The sequence below is a fragment of the Bufo bufo genome, chromosome 5, assembly GCF_905171765.1.
Source record: "Bufo bufo chromosome 5, aBufBuf1.1, whole genome shotgun sequence".
Taxonomy (NCBI): Eukaryota; Metazoa; Chordata; class Amphibia; order Anura; family Bufonidae; genus Bufo; species Bufo bufo.
Window position 1 is genome coordinate 473668278 of NC_053393.1, and position 25164 is coordinate 473693441.

At 46.3% G+C, this 25164-nt stretch overlaps 1 protein-coding gene across 9 annotated transcripts in view; it reads right to left on the reverse strand.

Annotated features, from left to right (window-relative positions):
• KMT2C (lysine methyltransferase 2C) overlaps positions 1-25164 on the reverse strand; it is a 206598-nt gene that overhangs the window by 148198 nt on the left and 33236 nt on the right. For all 9 annotated transcript variants that reach the window (XM_040434126.1, XM_040434128.1, XM_040434123.1 and 6 more), the window contains exons 2-3: positions 9381-9469; positions 6566-6704 (exon numbers count right to left, since the gene is read on the reverse strand). In XM_040434126.1, the coding sequence (XP_040290060.1) occupies positions 6566-6704; positions 9381-9469 (228 nt within the window). The remainder of the gene's footprint in view (positions 1-6565; positions 6705-9380; positions 9470-25164) is intronic.

Here is a 25164-nt window from a genome sequence, read left to right on the forward strand (position 1 = left end):
TGAGACTAGTACGGTTGCCTCACTGCTGCGGTTCTTATAATCTCATCCATTAGTTATATATATCAGTAATGAGGAAGGCAGAGAGTGAATTCAAGTATGCAAAATGTCACTCTCCTGCTGGCAGCCGTGCCAATCCATGAATGCTATTAATTGGGGGGTGGAGGCAGACTGAAGTTTCACCAGGACAAACAAGATATTTGTCCAGGGGCTCTCTGCAGTGCAGAGCCAACGCATATCTCGCACTTGCTCGCTTACAGGAACCACCAGACCTTGTAGTGCATGACATCATTTAATGCACTGAAGTCATCTTCATAATTCCAGTGATGTCATATAAAAGTCAGATCAGTGGAGAGGTCTGACCTGGAAACATCCAAATGTACTAGGAACAGGGCCTTTAAGCCCAGTTTCTGGTGGAGGTGTGGTGGTTATACATGGACAATCTCCGCTTAAAAAGGTACTTATTAGGACTGGGCAATTAATCAACAAATAATAGGAAATGAAATGCGGAGCCACTAAGGGTACTTTCACACTAGCGATATTCTTTTCCGGCATAGAGTTCCGTCCTAGGGGCACAATACCGGAAAAGAACCGATCAGTTTTATCCTAATGCATTCTGAATGGAGAGCAATCCGTTCAGGATGCATCAGGATGTCTTCAGTTCAGTCTTTTTGACTTTTCAGGACAGAGATAATACCGCAGCATGGTGCTGTTTTATCTCCGGCCAAAATTCCGGAACACTTGCCGGATCCGGCATTTTATCCCATTGAAATGCATTAATGCCGGATCCGGCCCCGAGTGTTCCGGCAAAACTGATCTGGCATTGCGGTCTGCACATGATCAGACCAAAAAAAATGTGAAAAAAATAAATGCCGGATCCATTTTTCCGGATGACACCAGAGAGACGGATCTGGCATTTCAATGCATTTGTCATACGGATCAGGATCCTGATCCATCTGACAAATGCCATCAGTTTGCGTCCGTATTGCTGGATCCCTCTGCCGCAAGTGTGAAAGTACCCTAACGCACAGTGTTTGCCATTTCGGCTTGATAACAGCTGCTCTGAAGTCACCAATGAAGGACAGGACTGGGTACAGGAAACGACAGGAGGCAGAAGCCATCAGCTTGGAGCTGCTATGATTTGATGGGGAAGAGTCTGATCTGGGAAGTGTGTGTGTGATACACGGCATGGCTGCCAAGGATTGTGCCAGGGCTGTGCTCAGGTTTTATTCTAACCACTTGTGGTGTAGAAAAAAAAAAGAAAAGTGTTTCCTGTAAGATGTAGGGAGGAGAAGCTGCTGGCCCGAGAGGAGGATCCTATCACTAATATTATATATATATATAGCCTAAGGTCAAGATAGGTCATCAATATCTAACAACTGGCATGCCCGCCGATCATCTGCTAGAAGAGGAGGCAGAGCTCCATGTGAGCACTGCTTTTTGGTCATTACATACCACAACGTCCCCTGTGGAGCGCCGGCGCAGTTTAACTGCAAATACTCGCTCCATTCACGTGAATGCCGCGAGTACTGGTCGTTCCACTGCACCACCGAAAATTCCAAGATGACAAGCATGACCAGGAATCGCCACTCGCATGGAGTGCAACCTCCTCTTCAAACAGCTGATAGGCGGAGGTGCTGGGTGTTGGACCCCCGCTGATCAGATAATGATGGCCTATGCTGACGATAGGATGTCAATATATATGGTGGGACAACTCCTTTAAGAATTCAGCAGGCACTATGTATGGAATGTGCGCACTATGTACAGCCCCGGGAACCAGCGCAATCAACTTCTTCCTCCAGGCCTGGTCTGCGCAGCTTAATACCACTTGGCTACAACTTCGCCTAGCATTTTAGTTGCCATCCCCAGTAAGGTATGCATGGAGTCGTGGACTTCTTAATTTATCTGTTCTGCACCATGTACATCAGTTCCTCATCACTGACCAACTTAACCGGCATGCGAGTGTCAGGGATGATATGACTGACGATATGGAAGAGGAAGTTGTAGTCAAGTGGTTTGAATCTGCGCGGACCAGGCCTGGAGGAGGAAGTCGAATGAGCTGGTTCCCGGGGCCATGCAACACCCGCTGCATAGGGAAGTAAGGGAGCAGACAGTGTAATCCTCAACCAACATCCCCATCCCCTCCCCTATCTCCATTCTTATAGCTTTTTATCAGTGAACTACGAGGGCAAAATAAATAAATAAATATATATGTTCAATATTCTATCATTTGAAAAACAACTATAGATTTGGATCAAGGAGGTCCAGGTGCTGAGACCGCAAAATTGAAGGGCCAACAAAAAAAAAGACAAAATAGAGAAAATTCATTATAAAAAGAAAATGCTGCAGTAAATCAGAAGTGGTCTCCTGAAACAATATGCCATTACTCACCAGTAAATGAGGCGATAGCATTTGACGCTGGCTCAGTGACCAGTGACTCACAAGCTATAAAACGCATCTTATTAGCTCTGCCCTGGTGATAGGGTAATTACTATAGATTTTTTCCCCTCAAGCGCGCGAGATAAAAGTTGTCGTTTGAACAAAACAACATCTGGAGAGGAAAGGAGCCATTTTTTTGTTTTTTTTCCAGTTCTACAACTATTGTCGAGAAGCAATTAACGTAACAAGGATCCCAGCTTCCAAAGCAAGGGGGTGTAGTACGTGGGGATTTCACAGCTCTGCTGCTTCTGTAGTGGGCGATTCTCTTTTGAGGAACTGTAAGGTTAGGGAAACACTTCAACTTAAAGGGAGTCTGTCGGCAGTTCTGACAATCAAAGACTGCCGACAGTAGTTTTGACTAAGCAAAACTGCTGACAGCAGCAGATAGGGGATGGAGAGAGCGGTACAAATATACCCTTTGTACAGCTTTTATTTTCAGGAGTACTGTGAATAACACCTTTTATTCTGCTATTGTAAGATCCCAGGCTTCACTGCAATGAGCAGCACCAGCCCATCCTTCTTTTCTGAGTGGCGGCTCTACCGTCCCACCAGTAGACCGCTACGGCCGTCACTCAGATGGGAGGGGTGGAAGCAGCTCACTGCAGAGAGCACTTCACCATGAAGCTCTGCCTCCTCTGTAACCGACGGTCTACGCATGCGTCACTACAGGAAAACAAAAAGATTGGAGGGACACGAGTAGGATTACTTCTTCCATTAGTCTGCCTTTTCTCGGCTCTACACATTTCTTCACACTTGAAGGGGTTTTCCAATACTTTTATACTGATGACCTACCTGGCCATGTCATCGGTATCTGATCGGTGGGGGTCCGACATCCAGAATCCCCGCCGATGAGCTGAAGGCCGTCTCACTGCTTTCCCTAGGTCATGTGACGTCACGTTCATTAGTCACATGACCTAGGCACAGCTCTGCCTCATTGAAGTGAATGGGGTGGAGCTGCAATACCAAGCACAGCCACTATATATTGTACGGCGCTGTGCTTCGTGGCGCTACTTCTTCCATAGCTGATCACCGGGGGTCCTAGATGTCGGACCCCCACTGATCTCCTATCCAGAGGATAACACAGTGAATAAAGTGACAGAGCAGAGAGAGGTGCCAGTAACAGCAGCAGTGACCCCGACAGATTCATGTCAGTTCTGTAGTTACTGGAACGACTTAGAACTCATGCACACGATAGACTTTAAGCTTGCACGAGCTCAGCAAATCAGTTCAGTTCTCGCATATTTCTGTGCGGATGAGATCAGTGATCATACTGAATAACACACAGCATCTTCTCCAGCAACCGTCAGTACAAAACCGACTGTCCTTCAGTGTGGTTCAGTTTTTATTTTTACTGATCCACTGATTTGAATGAGAAAGTACTAAATGGAAAAGGAAAAATATAGAAATGCTGCATTCCGAATAGTGCATTTTAAAAACACCCATGTGCGTAAAAAACCCACTGACCTTAATTGGTCAGTTTTTACTGCGAGTGCGGTTTTAGGGACCATGCACAAAAAAAAAAAATGGCACTCTTGTTTGCCATCTACGTTTAAAACTGCAAGCACCTAGACTGAAAACAGATCCATTAAAGTCAAGGGGGTCCTTTATTAGGACCCCTACATCAAAAAACGGTCGCAAGCCTGTGGTTTGTGACTTTTTGAACGCCACTGCGCCTAAATTTAGGTGCACGTGGAGTGTGTACACTGCCCTCGTCACTTTCTGAAAAAGGTTAGTGGTGGGACGGAACGCCTAGCACCCCGACCGGGTACCTCCGTCGATAGATGCTCCTAGTGCTTCCAGAGGATTCCAAGCACTCCACTTGACACAATCAGCGCTGCAGACCCCACGAACCGCTGAAGCTTGCTGGAGGTCCAGCCTAGCCACCCTGGACCTACGACAAGGCTCCAGGCTCCAGTGGGTGAACCTCTCCTAAATCCAGAGACAGGAACCAGGAGCAAGCTCTTACAAGAGCTTATACTCAGGGGAGTATTGTGATATAGCAATCCCCAAGAGTGTAGTTATTCCATCCCCCAAACATGAGCCAAGACTTCATGAAGGTATAAAACAGGAACTCTTTATTGAGTGCTACCCGCCCGTATTTATGCAGGTCCCCATCTGGTGGACGCGCCCCTAGTGGACCAGAAGGAAGACTGTGACACAGGACAGATACGTAGCACTCAGGATACACAAACACAACACATCCCCACAATGCATCATGGTTTCCTCCTCTCTGCCCTGGAGACACCCGAGGAGCAATCCAATTGTCTCTCAAGACAAAGGGAAATCGCCAATACACATGTAGATACAACCGGACAGGAATCACCCCCCAAACACACAATGTCACACCCCCACAGCAAACACAGACATTTAACATATTCCCAGATAGCTCAAGTCTGAGTGCATATCATTAGGTGAAAGGCACTCAGAATACACAAATACAATACAATTAGCTATCGGGTTACCCTCACAAAACAAAATACAATTGCAAAGACAGATTTAAGCTGTGCGGCCGGTCTGTCTGCTCCTTTAAAGTTAGTATGGGCCATAATCCTGAGGCAAGAGGCTGATAAACAGGCCTCTCCAAAACCCAGTGGCGAGGTTGGTTTCGCCACAGGGGCTATTGGCCCTGGCACATGCACTAGGAGCTAGAGTAGAATAGCTAATACTTAAAAATCACAGAGAATGCTAACGCAAAGCTAAGGGGAAAACGTCAGTCTTTGACTGAAAACTTGCTCGTGTGCAGAAGAATGGTAGGGAATTTTTAATGAAGACTATTTAGAAAGTTACTACTTACTACTACATTTAGGAAAACCAGTGCAAAGCTGTCTGCACCCTAAATTCTCGGTGGTCAGTCATCAGGGTCAAACATTCTCTAAGCGAATACACAGCTTTCTCCATCAGTCCCATCAAGGATGAACGGAGTGTGTGCATGCTCAAACACTGCTCTATTCATAGGGGGACAGGGCTTCCATTCTGATCATTGGGAGTCCCAATTCAGAAAACCACCGTTCCATCAGACGCAATATGAATTCTGAGTACATGCTCCTACTAATACAATCTCAGGGGCTTGTGATATTTTCACTAGAAACCTTCTCCTTCATTGAGACAATCAAAGCGCCTAATGTACTCAGATGCGGCGCAGGGACGGGTAACTGACAATTAAAAATTTGGATCAAATTATCAGAAGAGGTAGACGGGGACTGGGATCAACAGAAAATAAAGCTTACTATATGGATTTATTCAGAAGACTGTAAATAGAGGTCTGCACGGGCACCGACCTTGTGAATCCCGTATAGCGGTGCAGACCCACTGACTTGAAAGGGTCTTTGGTCCGCGAAAATATGGCAAAAGATAAAACATGTCCTATCTTTTGTGGATCATGGACCCATTCAAGTCAAGAGGTCCGCATCCACAGCATGGAGTGCAGACGGCTGGCGCCCGTGTACTCCGGACCCTCTGTTTGCAGCCAGCAACACGGACATGGAACCATACGGTTATGTGAATGAGCCCTTAGTCTGATCTGCCATTCCGAAATGACTACAAAAATCTAAAGTAAAACCTTGAAAACTGTAAATCTAAAAAAAATAATAATAATAATAATAATAATAATAATCATATAGGGGGGAAAAAAAGGTATATGATTTATGTAAAACTTTATATTTCTGCTCCATGGGTTAAAACCCAAACACCTCCGCATATTACAGAGTCAACCACAGCATTTTGTAACTATATGACGGTCACACTGTTTTTCACTGTGTGTGAATGAAAAATCCTTTGCAAACTAAGTGGGCTGACTACTTCATTGACCTAATAACCCACAAAAGAAACTCCCACCTTCATTCTGTAACAATCGCCCAAAACAATAGAGGGAAAAAAAAAAGAACCTACTCTGCATCTGCAGCAAACCTGCTTGGAGTCGGTACAAAAGCAGAAAGCAGAGAGGAGAGCGTGGGATGCACCGGCCTCTGTCCTCATCTTGCACTCATTACGACATCCAAGATAGAGTTCGGCTGCTGCAGCCTTCACTAGTCAGCACTACTCCCAGCATCCTTTTCATCTCTATTCGCGTCCACACGAGCCCCCCTTTTCCCCCCATGACTCAGCAGCAGTCCGCACATGACATACAGACCTGCTTTTGGCTTCAACTCCCACAGAGGCAGTGGAGGGCTCAGACTCTTCGGATGGAGAACGCTGAAGAACAGGTGCTGGTTGCGCAGTGTCCGTCACCTTAGTCGGGGTACACTCCTCCACAGATTGTTCTTTAATATCTAGAAAACACAGAAAGGAGAATCATACATCGCTTACAGGACGCCACTCGACAGATTACTTCACCGTGCAGCAAGTTGAGGCTTTTAGTACATTCGTCTCAAAGCATTTCACTTCAGATCGGGACTGGTAGGGCATTTTACCACTTCACCTCCCTCTTTCCCTCCCCAGCAAAGAGTGAACGGCTACCAATAGCTTCATCTGACCATTACTCCTCCACTATCTTTTTTTTTTTTTAGCAGAATGTGTAAAGGGGACCCATAACGGAGCCTCCAATGCAGGTGAGAACACAGCCTTATCTGTATGTAAATAAATGAACCCCCATAGGCTTAAAGGGAACCTGTCACCAGGATTTTGTGTATAGAGCTGAGGACATGGGTTGCTAGATGGCCGCTAGCACATCCGCAATATCCAGTCCCCATAGCTCTGTGTGCTTTTATTGTGTAAAAAAAAACAATTTAATAAATATGCAAATTAACTTGAGATGAGTCAGAGCTTGAAAATATGACTCTTCTCTGGTCAAACAAGTAAGATATGACTCTTATGTTAATTTGCATATGTATCAAATCTTTTTTTTTACACAATAAAAGCACACAGAGCTATGGGGACTGGGTATTGCGGATGTGCTAGCAGCCATCTAGCAACCCATGTTCTCAGCTCTATACCCAAAATCCCAGTGACCGATTCCCTTTAAAGGCTATGTACACCTTTGTTTATCATTATTGCATTGTACTAATTTTGAGCTAAAAATAAAAAATGTTAAATTGGTGTTTATTAAAAATATGGCGTCCTTTTCCCTCTACAGAGCTGACATGCTCTAGTAGCACCATTTAGATCTTCAGTCAGACCAGGAGCTGACAGACTCCTTATCTCTGCTCTCTGACCTCCTAAACACTCATCATAGCTCAGGTCTTATCTTACTGATAACAATGTGGCTGAAATAAGTGTTTATGACCTCTTAGTAGTTTAGAGATCAGGTTTTGGCACAAAGTGAAAGTGAAAGTACCAGTCACACAGCTAGAAAAACAGTTAACCCTTAGTGACAGAACAGCTCAACATTTTTAATAAAGGCTAATTGGAAAAATTTTAAGCTAAGAATGACTAACATGCAATCATTAAAAATTGCCTCAGAAGGTGTACATAACCCCTTTAAAGGCTCTCTCACTTCAGAAAATGGCATTTATCATGTAGAGAACTAAAAGGCACTTACTAATGTATTGTGATTGTCCATGTTGTCTCCTTTGCTGGTTGGAATCATTTTTCCTTTACATTATAAACTTCTTGTTTCCATGGTTACGACTACCCAGCAATCCAGCTGCGATGGCCGTGCTTGCACACTACAGGAATAAGGGTCAGCCTCTCTGGTGGCTGGGACCGCGGGAGGGCACTTAGGCTGGTGCTTTTTCCTACAGTGTGCAAACATGACCACCGCTGACGTATTACAGGGTGGTTGTAACAATGAAAACGAGCAGTGTATAATGTGATGGAAACATGAATCAAGCCGCAAAGGAGGCAATTTGGTCAATCACAACACATTAGTAATTGCCTTGTATCAACTTTCTCTACATGATAAATTCCACTTGCTGAAGTGAGACAACCCCTGGCTGAACTGTTACACGTGCGCTTGGCAGCTGAAGGCATCTGTGTTGACCCTATGTTCATGTGTGTCCTCATTGCTGAGATAAATTAGGTTTTAATATATGCATATATGCCTCTTGGAGCAATAGATGATATCGCTGAAAAGAAGAACTGGGCATGTTGAATTTCAAAGCCAGAGCCTTCTTTTTTTTCAAAGGAAATATGCAGTGGACAGAGGTGCCTCACAGCTGCTTAATCTCCTCTCCCCATTGATAATGCATGGGATGGGTACTGAGGAGCAGAGGAAGATGTGCTGCTTCATTTTTATTGATTTTTTTAAAGCTGAGGAGCTCCTTAGGTTTGATAATTAAAAGGGTATTCACAACTTGGCATATACAGGGAATGGAGGCGAGAATACTGACAAAGGGGTTCTGCAGTTTGTTTAAACTGATGATCTATCCTCTGGATAGATCATCAGCATCTGATCAAACAGCTGATCTGTGTGGGTCCCGGGTGTCGGACCCCGGCCGATCAGATGCTGATGATCTATCCAGAGGATTCCCACCGATCAGCTGCTTGAGAAGGCAGCGGAGCTCCTGTGAGCACCATGGCTTATCTCTGCTTTTCCTAAGCCTAGTGACAATACATTCATCGATCATGTGGCCTAGGAGCAGCTCAGCCTCGTAGAAGTGAATGGGGCTGAGGCACAGCCACTATACAATGTACAATGCTGTGCTTGGTGAGCTACGAGAAGGCCGCGGCGCCCACAGGAGCGGGTCTGCTATGGTTTTGGTGTGGCAAAAAAAATATATATTAAAAAACACGTACCAAAAAAGGGCATGCGGCTTTTGAAACAACATGCCTGCATTTATGGTGGGAGAACACACAGAAAAAATAAATTAAATTACTAAATAGACTTACTGGAGACCTTTGGGCGCAATTTTTTTTATTATTTCATTCTACTTATTTGGGGCTAAAAAATAGGATTCCATTTTCAGCCACTTTCCCAGTATTTGCAGAGCAGCAGGTTCTCCGTTTACATTGAATCCCATCATCTGACAGCTCATGTGAGTCTCTTATCGTAACACTGGGCAACTAACCTGTGTCGGCAGAGTTTTCCGGTTCTGCTGCCTCCAGTCCATCCATGCTATCTTCATCCTCCAAAGCAGTCTTTCCTCTACTCCGAGGCCTAGAAAAAGGAAAAAAAAAATCACTTCAATGAAACAGGCAACTTATTCTGCACGACAAAGAAAAGATCTGAGAATTTTTCATTATTTCAGTGTCTTCGGATTCCCTGATCCCTGTGACCACAACAGTTAATGTGAGCATGAATTAACAATTCACGGATGCGTCACGTTTTATTAGTTTGCATCAATGATTTGCAAGGCGTTCAATGTGTCCAGCAGCTGATGGAATATAAATTAGACAGAACCCCAACATATCAGACCACATTGAACGCTGCATCTGCCCAGCCATTCGATGCTGAAGGAACTACAATAAAGCGTCTAACTACCAGTGTGGATTATGTGCCAGATAAACAGCAGCGTAATCCTGTACCAGCAAAGTGTATGGGATTAGACAAATCTCATGCACACCTTGCTTTTTTTCTCAGGTGCGGAGATCGACCTGCTGCGCCGATTTTGAAATCTGCAATATGTGAATTGTTGTGCTTTCTTGTGAGGATTTTGCCTTTTAATTGAAGGATGAGATCTGTGGAAAAGCCGCACCAAAAATGCGATATAGTGCAGATTTCATGCAGTTTCTTACCACATACATCTGCACCGTGTGCAGCCACCCAAAGGGGTTTTGGGACATTGCTTCAGAGGATCATGTCCATTTAATGCCCTAGTAGTTCCTATCCCTTCATTCATCCTTAAAAGGGGCTGTTCAGTTTCACTAGGAAACCAGACAACTCCTGGGAAATGCGCCTGAAATAAAGAACACACAAGTACTTACCTCACAGATCCCACGCGGCCGTTCCAGCTCTATTTACCTGGCTGCAGCGGTTACGTCATGCTGATGACACGTGCCCACCGCAGCCAATCACTGGCCACAAAGTTATTCTGGAAATGGTGCCCTTCTCCAGCAAGTTGTATCCTGCCCCTATTATTGGCACTGAATAGATAGGAGGACAGAACTATCTAGCACATATGTGAATGCATCCTGACCATTACTCCACCCCTAAGCAACTTCATAGTAAGCACTATCGACCCATCCTACCGGCATCCACCAAAACGCCAGCAAAATACTACATTACTGTCGTCTGCAGCAGTGCGGAGGATGTGCAGCTGGCTGACCATGGACAACCTATCTATAGACTTCTGAAACCAGGCCAAAGAAATATTAATAAAATTGTTTTAAAATCTTATCAATAAAAGAAATTTGTGTTTGTTTCCTGCACATTTAATGGGGTTCTCCAGTTTTCAGAGGAAACAGAACAACCCCCGGGATCCACCTGAAATGAACAGGTAAGTACTCCCCTGACACTGAGCCATTATTGCTCTGATTCTCCCAGCCAGGCTCCATTTCCCACGCTGCAGCCAATCACTGGCCTCGACAGGGACATCACTGAGGCCAGGGAATGGCTGCAGCGGTCATGTGTCTTCTACAAGACATTACCATTGCAGCTGGGTAAATGCAGCCTGACCGGGAGAAGTGGGATGGTTTTTGTCCTTTTTAAAGTATTTTTTGATTCATCATTCTGACATACACAAACACTGTCTGTACTTACTCATAGCAGCCAATATGCTGTAAGTGCACATCTAGTTTCAGATAATCTGGACAAGTCAAAAAAGTTTGGATTGGCTGGAGTCTGGGCGCGGAGACCCCTATGATCTCTGAAATGAAGGGGCAGAAGCGCTCAGCCAGGCCAATCTTGGAGAGGCTCAGTGGTGGACGGGTTCATAGAAGACATAACATACACAGCTCTACTTGTGTCTGTGAGGATGAGCCGAGCGCACACCAAGTGGCACATTGCAGAGCGCTTCTGCTCCTATGTTTCAGCAATTGGTGGGGGTCTCAGCACCCAGACCCCTACTTATGAAAACCTCTGACATATATTTACTAAAACTAAACTGAAGGAATACTTTTAGAGGGGTTCAGCATGGGCAGAAGGACAGACCACCAGCGAGCTACTCTCGAGACAAGAGGCACATTTCAGACCACTTTTCCATGTAGTTAAAGGGGTTGTGATGAGTTTGGTGGCCCCAGCGGTTGCAGCTAATCATGAGAACGGCGTCCATATTCCCAGGTTTTAATCAAGCAGCGGTCATGCATGCTCACTCCTGCTCCATTCAGCTATATGGGACTGCAGTACAAGGGGTATCTCCAGCAGAGATGGACGGAGCAGTGGACGCGCTCTTCTAATGATCATGTGGGGCCCCGGCTGACGGACATACACGGCCTATCCTGTGGACACGTTGTCTTCATGGGACAAGCCCTTTAAGCTTGGTTAACCGATCATTGCTTCTCCCTAAATAAGCAACCACATCACAAAACAAAACGCTGGCCGCCCTATAAAAGCAAGATCTAGCAGCATCGTGATTAAGCAGTCTGCCAAATTTCTATGGAAACTCTGATCGCGTCACCAGAATTTCTACCGTGACGTCTAGGGAACATCCCCCAATGTGGAACACCACAGCCAGTAATGATCCTCCTCCTGATACCCACCCGACGTCAGTGACATGAGCTGTCCGTGTTCTCCACAGATAGCACACGTAATCCAATCATTTTAGCATGTATGTTCTAACAAACTTTGGTCCATTTGCAGACCAAACACATCTAAGGGTCTGTGATGACAGCCGTCCACATATTTACTACTTATTCAACCTTTCCTGGTGGTTTAATGAAATGGAGGATCCCTTCATCAGGCATTACACAACAGCTATAATGTGTGTGTATATATATATATATATATATATATATATATATATATATATATACACACACACATACATACACACATACATACATACATATACACACACACACAGTGCCTTGCAAAAGTATTCACCCCCTTGACTTTTTCATATTTTGTTACATTACAGCCTTAAAGGGAACCTGTCACCTCAAATACGCATATAAAACGGCCAGCATTACCCCATGGTAGCCCCCAGTCTGTTAATCATAAAACATCACTTTTTAAACCTATGAAGCATCAGATTAAAGGATCAAACATATGATTATTAACAGACTGGGGGCTACTATGAGGTACTGCTGGTCGTTTTATATGCGTTTTTGGGGTGACAGGTTCCCTTTAAGTTCAATGTTTTGTTAATCTGAATTTTATGTGATGGATCAGAACACAATAGTCTAAGTTGGTGAAGTGAAATGAGAAAAATATATGAATAAAACTATTGTTTAGAAATAGAAAACAGAAAATTGGCATGTGCGTATCTTTGTTAGGAAGCCCATAAAAAGCTCTGGTGCAACCAATTACCTTCAGAAGTCACATAATTAGTGAAATGATGTCCACCTGTGTGCAATCTAAGTGTCATTACATGATCTGTCATTACATATACACACCTTTTTTGAAAGGCCCCAGAGGCTGCAACACCTAAGGAAGAGGCATCACTAACCAAACACTGCCATGAAGACCAAGGAACTCTCCAAACAAGTAAGGGACAAGGTTGTTGAGAAGTACAGGTCAGGGTTAGGTTATAAAAAAAAATACAAATCCTTGATGATCCCCAGGAGCACCATCAAATCTATCATAACCAAATGGAAAGAACACGGCACAACAGCAAACCTGCCAAGAGACGGCTGCCCACAAAAACTCACGGACCGGGCAAGGAGGGCATTAATACGAGAGGCAGAACAGAGACCTAAGGTAACCCTGGTGGAGCTGCAGAGTTCCACAGCAGAGACTGGAGTATCTGTACATAGGACGACAATAAGCCGTACGCTCCATAGAGTTGGGCTTTATGGCAGAGTGGCCAGAAGAAAGCCATTACTTTCAGCTAAAAACAAAAAGGCACGTTGTGAGTTTGTGGAAAGGCATGTGGGAGACTCCCAAAATGTATGGAGGAAGGTGCTCTGGTCGAATGACACTAAAATTGGACTTTTCATCCAAAGAAAATGCTATGTCTGACGCAAACCCAACACATCACATCACACAAAGAACACCATCCCCACAGTGAAACATGGCGGTGGCAGCATCATGCTGGGGGGATGGGACTGGGAAACTGGTCAGAGTTGAGGGAAAGATGGATGGTGCTAAATACAGGGATATTCTTGAGCAAAACCTGTCCCACTCTGTGCGTGATTTGAGGTTAGGACAGAGGTTCACTTTCCAGCAGGACAATGACCCCAAACACACTGCTAAAGCAACACTTGAGTGGTTTAAAGGGAATCTGTCACCTATTTTGACCATATAAAACCGTTAACATAGCAATGTGCAATAATGTACCTTCATTCCAGCATGTGTCCTCTTTCTTTTATTCAACTTTTCATTCAGATGAAAAAGCGATTTTTCGGATATGCAAATGAAGTCTCAAAGTGCTCAGAGGGGCGTTATTATTCTGTTCTAGTGCCCAGTAACACCCCCCTGCAGTGCCCAGCCCGCCTTTCTTCCAAGCCCAGCACGCCTCCTAAGAAATAAATGTCCTCCCACATACTTGCCAAATGGCGCCGCCCCCTCCACTACGTCATTTAATTTATTCACTGCACCATCCTTGCTTCCTCCTCTCTTGGCCTCCGAAATCCCGCACAGGGGCAGTATCGCCGAGTGCCTGCGCCTGTCCGATGAGGCTGTTGCCCTCTGGAGCAGGAGTATCGTACAGGCGCAGGCACTCAGCGATACTGCGCCTGCGTGGGATTTCGGAGACTTATCCAAAGCGACTTGGATAAGTCCGGTGCGGATGCTTGCTATTTTCACTCAGCCCCATTCATTTCTATGTGGCCTGCGTTGCGTGATAAACGCACAATATAGAGCATGCTGCGGTTTTAACGCAATGCATAAGTGATGCGTGAAAATCACAGCTCATGTGCACAGCCCCATAGAAATGAATGGGTCCAGATTCAGTGCGGGTGCAATGCGTTCACTTCCCGCATTGCACCCACGCGGCAATCTCGCCCGTGTGAACTCAGCCTTACCCTCTGAACAGGGTTATTAGAGATTACACCAAATAACTTAGGCTACTTTCACACTGGCGTTTCTGGGTCCGCTTGTGAGATCCGTTTCAGGGCTCTCACAAGCGGCCCAAAACGGATCAGTTTAGCCCCAATGCATTCTGAATGGATAAGGATCCGTTCAGAATGCATCAGTCGGGCTGCGTTCAGCCTCCATTCCGCTCTGGAGGCGGACACCAAAACGCTGACACAATATGGTGCAATTGAAAACGGATCCGCCTCCCATTGACTTTCAGTGTAAGTCAAGACGGATCCGTTTGCATCATCATGAACATGTTCATGGTAATGCAAACGGATCCGTTCTGAACGGATACCAGCGTTTGCATTATCAGTGCGGATCCGTCTGTGCAGATACAAGACGGATCCGCACCTAACGCAGGTGTGAAAGTAGCCTAAAATGAAAGGAACCTCACATACATAATTGCAAACTGTAACGAAGTAATTAACTTAGCTGATATGTAAAAGAATCATCTCATGTATACAAACAGATTGTATACAGCAAACACCAGTATTGTATAAAGGAGCTGTTTTACAGTTTCAAATAAGGCTACTTTCACACCTGCGTTTAGGTGCGGATCCGTCTGGTATCTGCACAGACGGATCCGCACCTATAATGCAAACGCTGGTATCCGTTCAGAACAGATCCGTTTGCATTACTCTGTAAAAAATAAAAAAAAAATCTAAGTCTAAGCGTACGTCAAACGGATCCGTCCTGACTTACATTGACAGTCAATGGGGGACGGATCCGATTACAATTGCACCATATTGTGCCAGTGAAAACGGATCCGTCCCCATTGACTTACATTGTAAGTTTGGCTCCGCATCGCTGCAAGCAGCGTTTTGGTGTCCGCCTCCAGAGCGGAATGGAGGCGGAACGGAGACAAACTGATGCATTCTGAACGGATCCTTATTTATTCAGAATGCATTGGGGCTGAACTGATCCGTTTTGGGCCGCTTGTGAGAGCCTTGAAACGGATCTCACAAGCGGACCCAGAAACGCCAGTGTGAAAGTAGCCTAACACGTGTGACTCATTCCAGTTTCATCTGGAATTTCCCGCCATGATGTCTCAAATACATGTACTGTTGAATAAAGAAATCAGATGTTTGACCATTCAGGCTTCAGTGCAGAGTGGATGAATATCTCCCAGCTGGAAGAGAGAATATTCACTGCAAGGGAGTGAACATTCAAGGGTGGAGGTCTGGGATCTCAGTGTGTAACTATCTCAAAGCCACCTCGGATGTGAACAAGCTTTCACAGTCTAAGCTTTAAAACAAGATGGGAATTACCACTACATCGGGAGATATAGCTGTTAGAAATCGGGTTGAGAATCAAAGCAGGAGAAACCTGCTTTCACCTGTTATCATTCCCGACTGGACTTCTAACATCTCCCAACGTAGTGAAGATAATGGTGCGATTCTGATCTTGTTTTAAAGGTTAGACTGTCAGCTTTCAAACAAGACCAAAACAATGTTGAGAGATCTAATTGGCTAAAGCAGCCCTCCCCACTCACTCTGCTGCCCAAGTTTGTCAGACAGTGAGTGCTCTTTTGAAAGCGGCATGGTTGCCTAGGCAACCCTGGTGCCCTTCAGCTCCAGCAAGCCCTTAAGTGCTGAAATAGTGCTGAGGGGCCCTGCTGATGAATAAAACATGGGGCCAGTACATAAACACAGTGACTGTGGCCTAGAAGATGCAGGCATTTAGCAAAAATAAAATTTTTTCTTGCTAAGAAGTGCGTCTTATATTCTGAAGATACTGTATATTACATAGAATTTGATAATCTTGTTTAAAAAAAAAAGGTTGTCTTTCTTGTGGACGCAAAAATTGGATCAATTGTGGTGAAATGGACACAAAGGTGTGAATAAGCCCTTGCTCAGCAAGTGATGTCCACGAGAAAGCCCAATACCTGCGTAAGATGTCACACAAGAGCCCACAGGTAACCACAACACTTGCTCCTTTACACCAAGGTACACAGTTGTATTACTGGTTATACTGAGATATGCAGAGAACATCTTGTCATTTTAAGGATTTTACATTGTTTCTTGTAGTTTCCACTTTACATCTATTTTCTTCTCAAACATGAGAGATAGAAAATATGTGCTGTTGATGCAAAAGCCAGAAATATTCTGGCTCTATCTGGTGTCTCCTGCTGCCAATATAGGAGTAAAAACATTTAAGAGGGCTGGGAATTTAAAAAAAAATAAAAAACACTGGGGCTAAACCCCAAGAAAAGGCGAATTCTATACTGGAAGTACACCAGAAACAGAGCAGACATTTTACGGCTTCTGAAGTTCTATTACACCTTGTGTGCCAATTGCTTACCATTTTCAAGATCTACGGTATTTTTGCCATCAATCTTATTGTGATTCTACCACTACTGGCAGTGAATGGAGCAGCCTGGACTAAAAGTTCAGTCGTGGCCAAAAGTTTTGAGAATTACATAAATATTGGAAATTGCTTAAGTTTTTATAATAGCAATTTAGATATACTCCAGAATGTTATGAAGAGTGATCAGATGAATTGCATAGTCATTCTTTGCCATGAAAATTAGCTTAATCCCAAAAAAAAATTTCCACTGCATTTCATTGCTGTCATTAAAGGACCTGCTGAGATCATTTCAGTAATCGTCTTGTTAACTCAGGTGAGAATGTTGACGAGCACAAGGCTGGAGATCATTATGTCAGGCTGATTGGGTTAAAATGGCAGATTTGACATGTTAAAAGGAGGATGATGCTTGAAATCATTTTTCTTCCATTGTTAACCATGGTGACCAGGGGTGCACCGAAATTTCGGCAGCCGAAAATATCGGCCGAAAATGCACCTAATCCACTTCGGCCGATATTGTTACATATCGGCCGAAAATATGGGGTGTGGGATTTGTCACCCACCATCTGCGGGCGGGCGGTTTACTTTGTCACTGCATCTTTATTTTACCTTACAATCGTGAGGCTCCAGTAACTAACAACTCTGCAGGCAGAGCGGAGGCCGGCGTAACGTCACTTACTCACGTGACGCGCCTGCTCCGCCTCCTTCATTCATAAAGTGGGCGGAGCAGGTGCGTCACGTGAGTAAGTGACGTTACGCCGCCCTCCGCTCTGCCTGCAGAGTTGTTACCGGAGCGTCACGATTGTAAGGTAAAATAAAGATGCAGTGAGTGATGCTGTGAGCAGCAGGGCCGGGGCTGTTATGGGTAGGGGGATCGGTCTATGGCACTGCTATGGGGAGGGGGGATCTGTGCACTGCTATGGTGAGGGGGGATCTGTGCACTGTTATGGGGAAAGGGATCTGTGCACTGTTATGCCCATAACAGTGCACATATACCCTTTCCATAACAGTGCACAGATCCCCCTCTCCATAACAGCGCCACCCACAGATCCCCCTCTCCATAACAGCGCCACCCACAGATCCCCCTCTCCATAACAGCGCCACCCACAGATCCCCCTCTCCATAACAGCGCCACCCACAGATCCCCCTCTCCATAACAGCGCCACCCACAGATCACCCTCTCCATAACAGGGCCACCCACAGATCCCCCTCTCCATAACAGCGCCACCCACAGATCCCCCTCTCCATAACAGCGCCACCCACAGATCCCCCTCTCCATAACAGCGCCACCCACAGATCCCCCTCTCCATAACAGCGCCACCCACAGATCCCCCTCTCCATAACAGCGCCACCCACAGATCCCCCTCTCCATAACAGCGCCACCCACAGATCCCCCTCTCCATAACAGCGCCACCCACAGATCCCCCTCTCCATAACAGCGCCACCCACAGATCCCCCTCTCCATAACAGCGCCACCCACAGATCCCCCTCTCCATAACAGCGCCACCCACAGATCCCCCTCTCCATAACAGCGCCACCCACAGATGAATTTCATTCATGAAAAAGAATTATTAATAAAATCATTAAAAAAAAAGTATTTTAAAAGTATTTGGGCAAAAAGGCAGTTTCGGTTTCGGTTTTCGGTCAAGGGCATCCTGAATTTTCGGTTTCGGTTTCGGACCAGAATTTTCATTTCGGTGCACCCCTAATGGTGACCTGCAAAGAAACGCGTGCAGCCATCATTGCGTTGCATAAAAATGGCTTCACAGGCAAGGATATTGTGGCTACTAAGATTGCACCTCAATCAACAATTTATAGGATCATCAAGAACTTCAAGGAAAGAGGTTCAATTCTTGTTAAGGCGGCTTCAGGGCGTCCAAGAAAGTCCAGCAAGCGCCAGGATCGTCTCCTAAAGAGGATTCAGCTGCGGGATCGGAGTGCCACCAGTGCAGAGCTTGCTCAGGAATGGCAGCAGGCAGGTGTGAGCGCATCTGCACGCACAGTGAGGCGAAGACTTTTGGAAGATGGCCTGGTGTCAAGAAGGGCAGCAAAGAAGCCACTGCTCTCCAAAAAAAACATCAGGGACAGATTGATCTTCTGCAGAAAGTATGGTGAATGGACTGCTGAGGACTGGGGCAAAGTCATATTCTCTGATGAAGCCTCTTTGCGATTGTTTGGGGCATCTGGAAAAAGGCTTGTCCGGAGAAGAAAAGGTGAGCACTACCATCAGTCCTGTGTCATGCCAACAGTAAAGCATCCTGAGACCATTCATGTGTGCGGTTGCTTCTCATCCAAGGGAGTGGGCTCACTCACAATTTTGCCCAAAAACACAGCCATGAATAAAGAATGGTACCAAAACACCCTCCAACAGCAACTTCTTCCAACAATCCAACAACAGTTTGGTGAAGAACAATGCATTTTCCAGCATGATGGAGCACCGTGCCATAAGGCAAAAGTGATAACTAAGTGGCTCGGGGACCAAAACGTTGACATTTTGGGTCCATGGCCTGGAAACTCCCCAGATCTTAATCCCATTGAGAACTTGTGGTCAATCCTCAAGAGGCGGGTGGACAAACAAAAACCCACTAATTCTGACAAACTCCAAGAAGTGATTATGAAAGAATGGGTTGCTATCAGTCAGGAATTGGCCCAGAAGTTGATTGAGAGCATGCCCAGTCGAATTGCAGAGGTCCTGAAAAAGAAGGGCCAACACTGCAAATACTGACTCTTTGCATAAATGTCATGTAATTGTCGATAAAAGCCTTTGAAACGTATGAAGTGCGTGTAATTATATTTCACTACATCACAGAAACAACTGAAACAAAGATCTAAAAGCAGTTTAGCAGCAAACTTTTTGAAAACTAATATTTGTGTCATCCTCAAAACTTTTGGCCATAACTGTATATATGTTACCAGCACTGATACTGTTTGTATCTGCCAGGGCAGGAATATACTTCTGCATTTCATTGAGGTCTCATGCACACAATCATAGTTTTGGACCGCGGCTGATCTGCATTTTTTAGCGGATCGCACACGGACCCATTCATTTCTACAGATGTCACCTGCATCTGTGTGGTCACTCTGCAAATTACAGAAAACGCCCGAAAGGGCAATGCTAGTGAAGGGAGTGAGAAAACTGCAGCAAGAACACAGCCGGTATCCGTATTTTGCTGATCCGCAGTTTGCAGACCGCAAAATGGATACAGATTATTATTCAGAATTGATGATGGTGTGCCTGCAAGCAGACAAGTCACTATGAATGGCGCTGTCCAGTGTAGGACCGGTGAAATGGCTTCAGCAGCCCACAACCTGCGCTGCGGTGAGGTAGGGCGCTGCTCTGCCGTGTAGCTGTGCTTGTCTGCTAAGTGTAAATGTAGCTGAACTTCCTTTTTTCTAATTGAGGAGACAAGCTTTATAATAAAATAAAATAAAAAACTCTACACAAACATAGCACTGCTTCAATAACACATGGAATTGGGGGCCCATTCTGTTGACTAGTGGAGGTCCCAGCAGTGGTCAGACCTCAGTAATCACACATTTATGAATGAGTAATATGGAGTAATTTGCCACACAATGGCATCACCCTGGGGCTAATTTGCATACCTATAAAAGGCCGATTTCTCCACACTGGGGGTCGCCTGGTCAGAGTGGTGGTCCTACCGGTCGCCTGGTCAGAGTGGTGGCCCCACCGGTCGCCTGGTCAGAGTGGTGGCCCCACCGGTCGCCTGGTCAGAGTGGTGGTCCCACCGGTCGCCTGGTCAGAGTGGTGGTCCCACCGGTCGCCTGGTCAGAGTGGTGGTCCCACCGGTCGCCTGGTCAGAGTGGTGGTCCCACCGGTCGCCTGGTCAGAGTGGTGGTCCCACCGGTCGCCTGGTCAGAGTGGTGGTCCCACCGGTCGCCTGGTCAGAGTGGTGGTCCCACCGGTCGCCTGGTCAGAGTGGTGGTCCCACCGGTCGCCTGGTCAGAGTGGTGGTCCCACCGGTCGCCTGGTCAGAGTGGTGGTCCCAACGGTCGCCTGGTCAGAGTGGTGGTCCCAACGGTCGCCTGGTCAGAGTGGTGGTCCCAACGGTCGCCTGGTCAGAGTGGTGGTCCCAACGGTCGCCTGGTCAGAGTGGTGGTCCCAACGGTCGCCTGGTCAGATGCTACAGCTGTCACTCAGAGAAGAATGGAGGGACTGTGAAGCGGCTCAGGGCTGAGAGCACTTTACAGCGAAGCTTCGTCTCCTGGGCCCTTACAGCAGCAGAACCTGGCAGAATAAAACTTAACTCTCACACTACAGCCTGTAACAAAAGTTCCACAAAAGGTATGTTTGACTTGCTATCCCAGGCTTGCACCTAGTGCTGGCAGCAGTTCAGCATGGTCAAAACTGCTGACAGACTCCCTTTAAAGGGCTTCTGTCACCCCACTAAACAGTTTTTTTTGTTTTTTTTTTGTTAGTTATAATCCTTACACTGCGATTTTTTTCATACATACTGTAATTAATCATTTCGGTTCAGTAGATTATGTTAAAAACGTATTTTTAAAATATGCAAATTACCTTGCTACCAGCAAGTAGGGCGGCTACTTGCTGGTAGCAGCCGCATCCTCCTATCCTAAAGACGCCCCCTCCGCATGTTGATTGACAGGGCCAACGGACGGGATCGTCCTCTGGCTGGTCCTGTCTGCTATCAAGATCTCGCGCCTGCGCCGTAACGGTATTCAGTCGGCGCAGGCGCACTGAGGAGGGCGCTCGCTCGGCCGCTCCATCCTCAATGCGCCTGCACCGATGACGTCATCAAGTACACCCGGAAGAGATTTATTATTAATAATCGTTGGTGGTATACTGTTAATAACTGTCATTTTTATAAAATTATTTATTCCCATTTCGTTGGTGGTTTTTGTGGCAGCATGCTTATTACGTACATACTTACCTGATTCGAGCATCTAGCAACGTCACCGGACTCTCAGCCTCCTTCCGGCGATGCCGGCGTCTTCTCTTCCGGGTGTACTTGATGACGTCATCGGTGCAGGCGCATTGAGGATGGAGCGGCCGAGCGAGTGTCCTCCTCTCAGTGCGCCTGCGCCAACTGAATACCGTTACGGCGCAGGGGCGAGATCTTGATAGCAGACAGGACCAGCCAGAGGACGATCCCGTCCGTTGGCCCTGTCAATCAACATGCGGAGGGGGGCGTCTTTAGGATAGGAGGATGCGGCTGCTACCAGCAAGTAGCCGCCCTACTTGCTGGTATCAAGGTAATTTGCATATTTTAAAAATACGTTTTTAACAATCTACTGAACCGAAATGATTAATTACAGTATGTATGAAAAAAAAATTGCAGTATAGGGATTATAACTAACCAAAAAAAATAAAAAAAATGTTTAGTGGGGTGACAGAAGCCCTTTAACATCAACGGCCTCTACCGCTTTGGGTGAAGCAGCATGTACACAACCCTGCCCCATGTGAACACACCAGCACGATGCATCGAAGGCAGCATCTGGCTGCTCCAGGCACCAGTCCTCCATAATATTCGGTATTACCAAAAATATTTTCCTAACAAGCTGAGAACGTTCACAGTTTATGTTACCACCAGAAGAGAGGCGAGCGCACAGTGACGGAGAGCTGTGGTCTTATTGAGCACAGTATTCGGAGTCTTAAGCTGAATAATTTCCTGTACCCAACGTTTCCGTCTGATAAGCCGACCAACGCCGTCACCACGTATGACGATCTCCACTTCTGACTGATCATACCTGGCCGGCACCAAACTCTCACACAATTATCTTCTACAGCTGAAGGACTAAAGATTAGGACCTGGAGTGGAAAGTCACCATAGGGAGATTACCTACGGATTACCTATAGTCACTGATGGGCGGCCACCATACATATGGCCGTGTCCCTGGTCATTCCGGACACTCCAGACGCCCTGGATTTCCAGTGTGGAAAGGTGAATAGATGATGTTCTGTCTATATGTCTGCAGGTATACATGCGCTTCCTACTAATCATATACCCGCTTGAAAGGGCTGCAAGCGGAGGGCAATGCCAACCAATCTCTGATGATATCTGATGCTCATGTGAAGAGGAAGAGAGCGGCTGATGATTAAAGACAACTGTCTGTTTTATGACAGAAGGGTAAAAACATCTGGAGCATCTTTTCTCAAAACTCTGCATTCTGCTGTGCCTCTGTTATTCCTCCTAGACGCATGAATAAATCCAATCTGTGAATGACTGGGAAGGAACGCACATATTTCTAAGAGAAATAAAAGAGGAACAGCACAGAGTTCTATCAAAATATGCTCCAAAATGGGGAAGTCAAGAGTGACGACAGGTCCTGTCTTTAGGCTAACTTCAGTAAAGCTATCCGGCAGAGAACGGCCGCTGCTCTCTGGGTCTGGCATAGCTGCATAGTGCCATCTGCCGACTGGACCCCATTGACTATAATGGGATCCAGCGTGGACTGGTTCGGACAAAAATCACTGCACGCAACAGATTTTGTCCGGCCGAACACCAGCATTTATGCCGGGGAGCAACTGGATTTCATTATAGTCAATGGGCTCCGGTGGGCACGTGGCACTATCCAGCTACGGGAGATCCGGAGAACCACAGCAGGATAGCTTTGCCGCAAGTAAGTGGAGGAGGTCGGCATGACTTGGACCCACCTCAGCAGGTGCTTCTACAACGTGACCATACCAGTGGGGTAGGCGGCATGACAGGCAGGAGGGAATTAGTACATGGAGTTCTACAGCATCTGGCCTTCCACCGATTCCTCTTCCGTTTCTGCAAACGAACACTCAAAGCTTCTAGACCGTGCACTGTATGCGCTCCCCCTTTTCGAATATTTGGGGGGGGAGTAGGAGACAAAAGACTGGCATTGTGTGTGGCAGAACCCGTCCCCCTTTGGAATATGACTTTATAATACGCATTATGGGGGCTGCACTACAATTCCAGCAGGGGCCTCAGTTATAGATTCCTGGTGAAAAAAGGTGGAAATCCAAGTGTTGCGTGCGGTGTAATGTCCGGTGTTTCCCACTCTGGCGAGCACGCCCTGGAAAGGCAGGACATGCACCCTGACGAAGCGAAGGTGAAACCCGGGTGACAGACGGGAAACTGGTCTAAAAACTTGAGGCTCCTGTGTTCATTTTATCTTTGGGAGTATAAAAATCAGAGGACGCTGAACATTACTGCGGCGCTGCACTACTTCTTCCTTCTTTGGTCTTGATACTATAGGAGAGGCGATTACAGCGCAGTGTGCAGCACTAAACCAGCATTTTCTGAAGTGGTCGGGGCGGCACTAGTTGAGGAGCAGCGCAGTTTTATCTTGTGAAGTGAATTTTAGTGTGAACAGGACCCACCACCAGCGCTCAAAGCAGGATTGATCATTTGGAATTAGTTAGTTTTATTGACGGTGTATATGTGAGCATAGCCTAGGGACATAAGCGTAGGACCCTGGGCACACCGAACACCACGGAACTGCCGCTGGTTGTCTGCAAGTCGCTGCAAAATGGCAACATTTCCAGCATTTTCTTAAACCCCCCCCCCCCCCCAAAAAATCTGTAAAAACAATGATGGGGGGGGGGGGGGAAAGACACGTCGGCGTCATGCTCACTACTAAAGTGCCTCACAGCCCTGTATACACCAACCCTCCCCTTACCAAGATAGCCCTTGTGAAAACCGGGTCTCCTCGCAGGACACAGGATCTGCAGAGCCGGCCGCGGCACGATGACTTCACAAAGATTCTTTACCATCTTAGTGACTCATTTAGTGCGGACACGTCCACGTAGACGCGGACACGTATGCACATCTTCCACCTGATTGGTGTCAGCTGCAAAGCCCTAAATATCATTTTTTTTGCCATTTTTCACAAAAGCTTTGATGCAAAGTTGCATGAAGGTGGACATGAGTTCAAAGTGCTGATTGGCGTTCTCACAGTTTGGGCTCATGCACACGACTGGGGTTTTGGTCCACATCCGATCCACATTTTTTGGGGATCGCATGAGGACCCATTTCTCTCAATCGGGATGCCGCAGATGCAGATGGCACAACCGCGTGCTGTCCGCATCCGTGCAAAAAGATCAAACATGTCCTATTCTTGTCCGTTTTGCAGACCAGGACAGGAGAGTTCTACAGAGGGCAGGACGTGCCGTTCCGCAAAATGTACATGGCCGCTACCAGTGTTTTGCGGACCGCAAAAATGGCAAAGGACGACCTCTTAGCCAGAATTCTACCTTCGGGTGTGCAAAGAACAGGAGTGGATTTTTATATTTTAGGTTTCATTTGTACATCAAATGCGCGCCAACTATCCCGGCGGTAAGGGGGGCTGGGCAAACTACTGAGGATCTTTGGACCATTACTGAAGGGGTTAACAGACCGCCTAGTTCCTGCATACAGTCGGAGGATCGGGGGAGCTCGCAGACAGCGCTCAGCGCTGCAGTTACAGAGAGGCAGCAAGTTTCATCC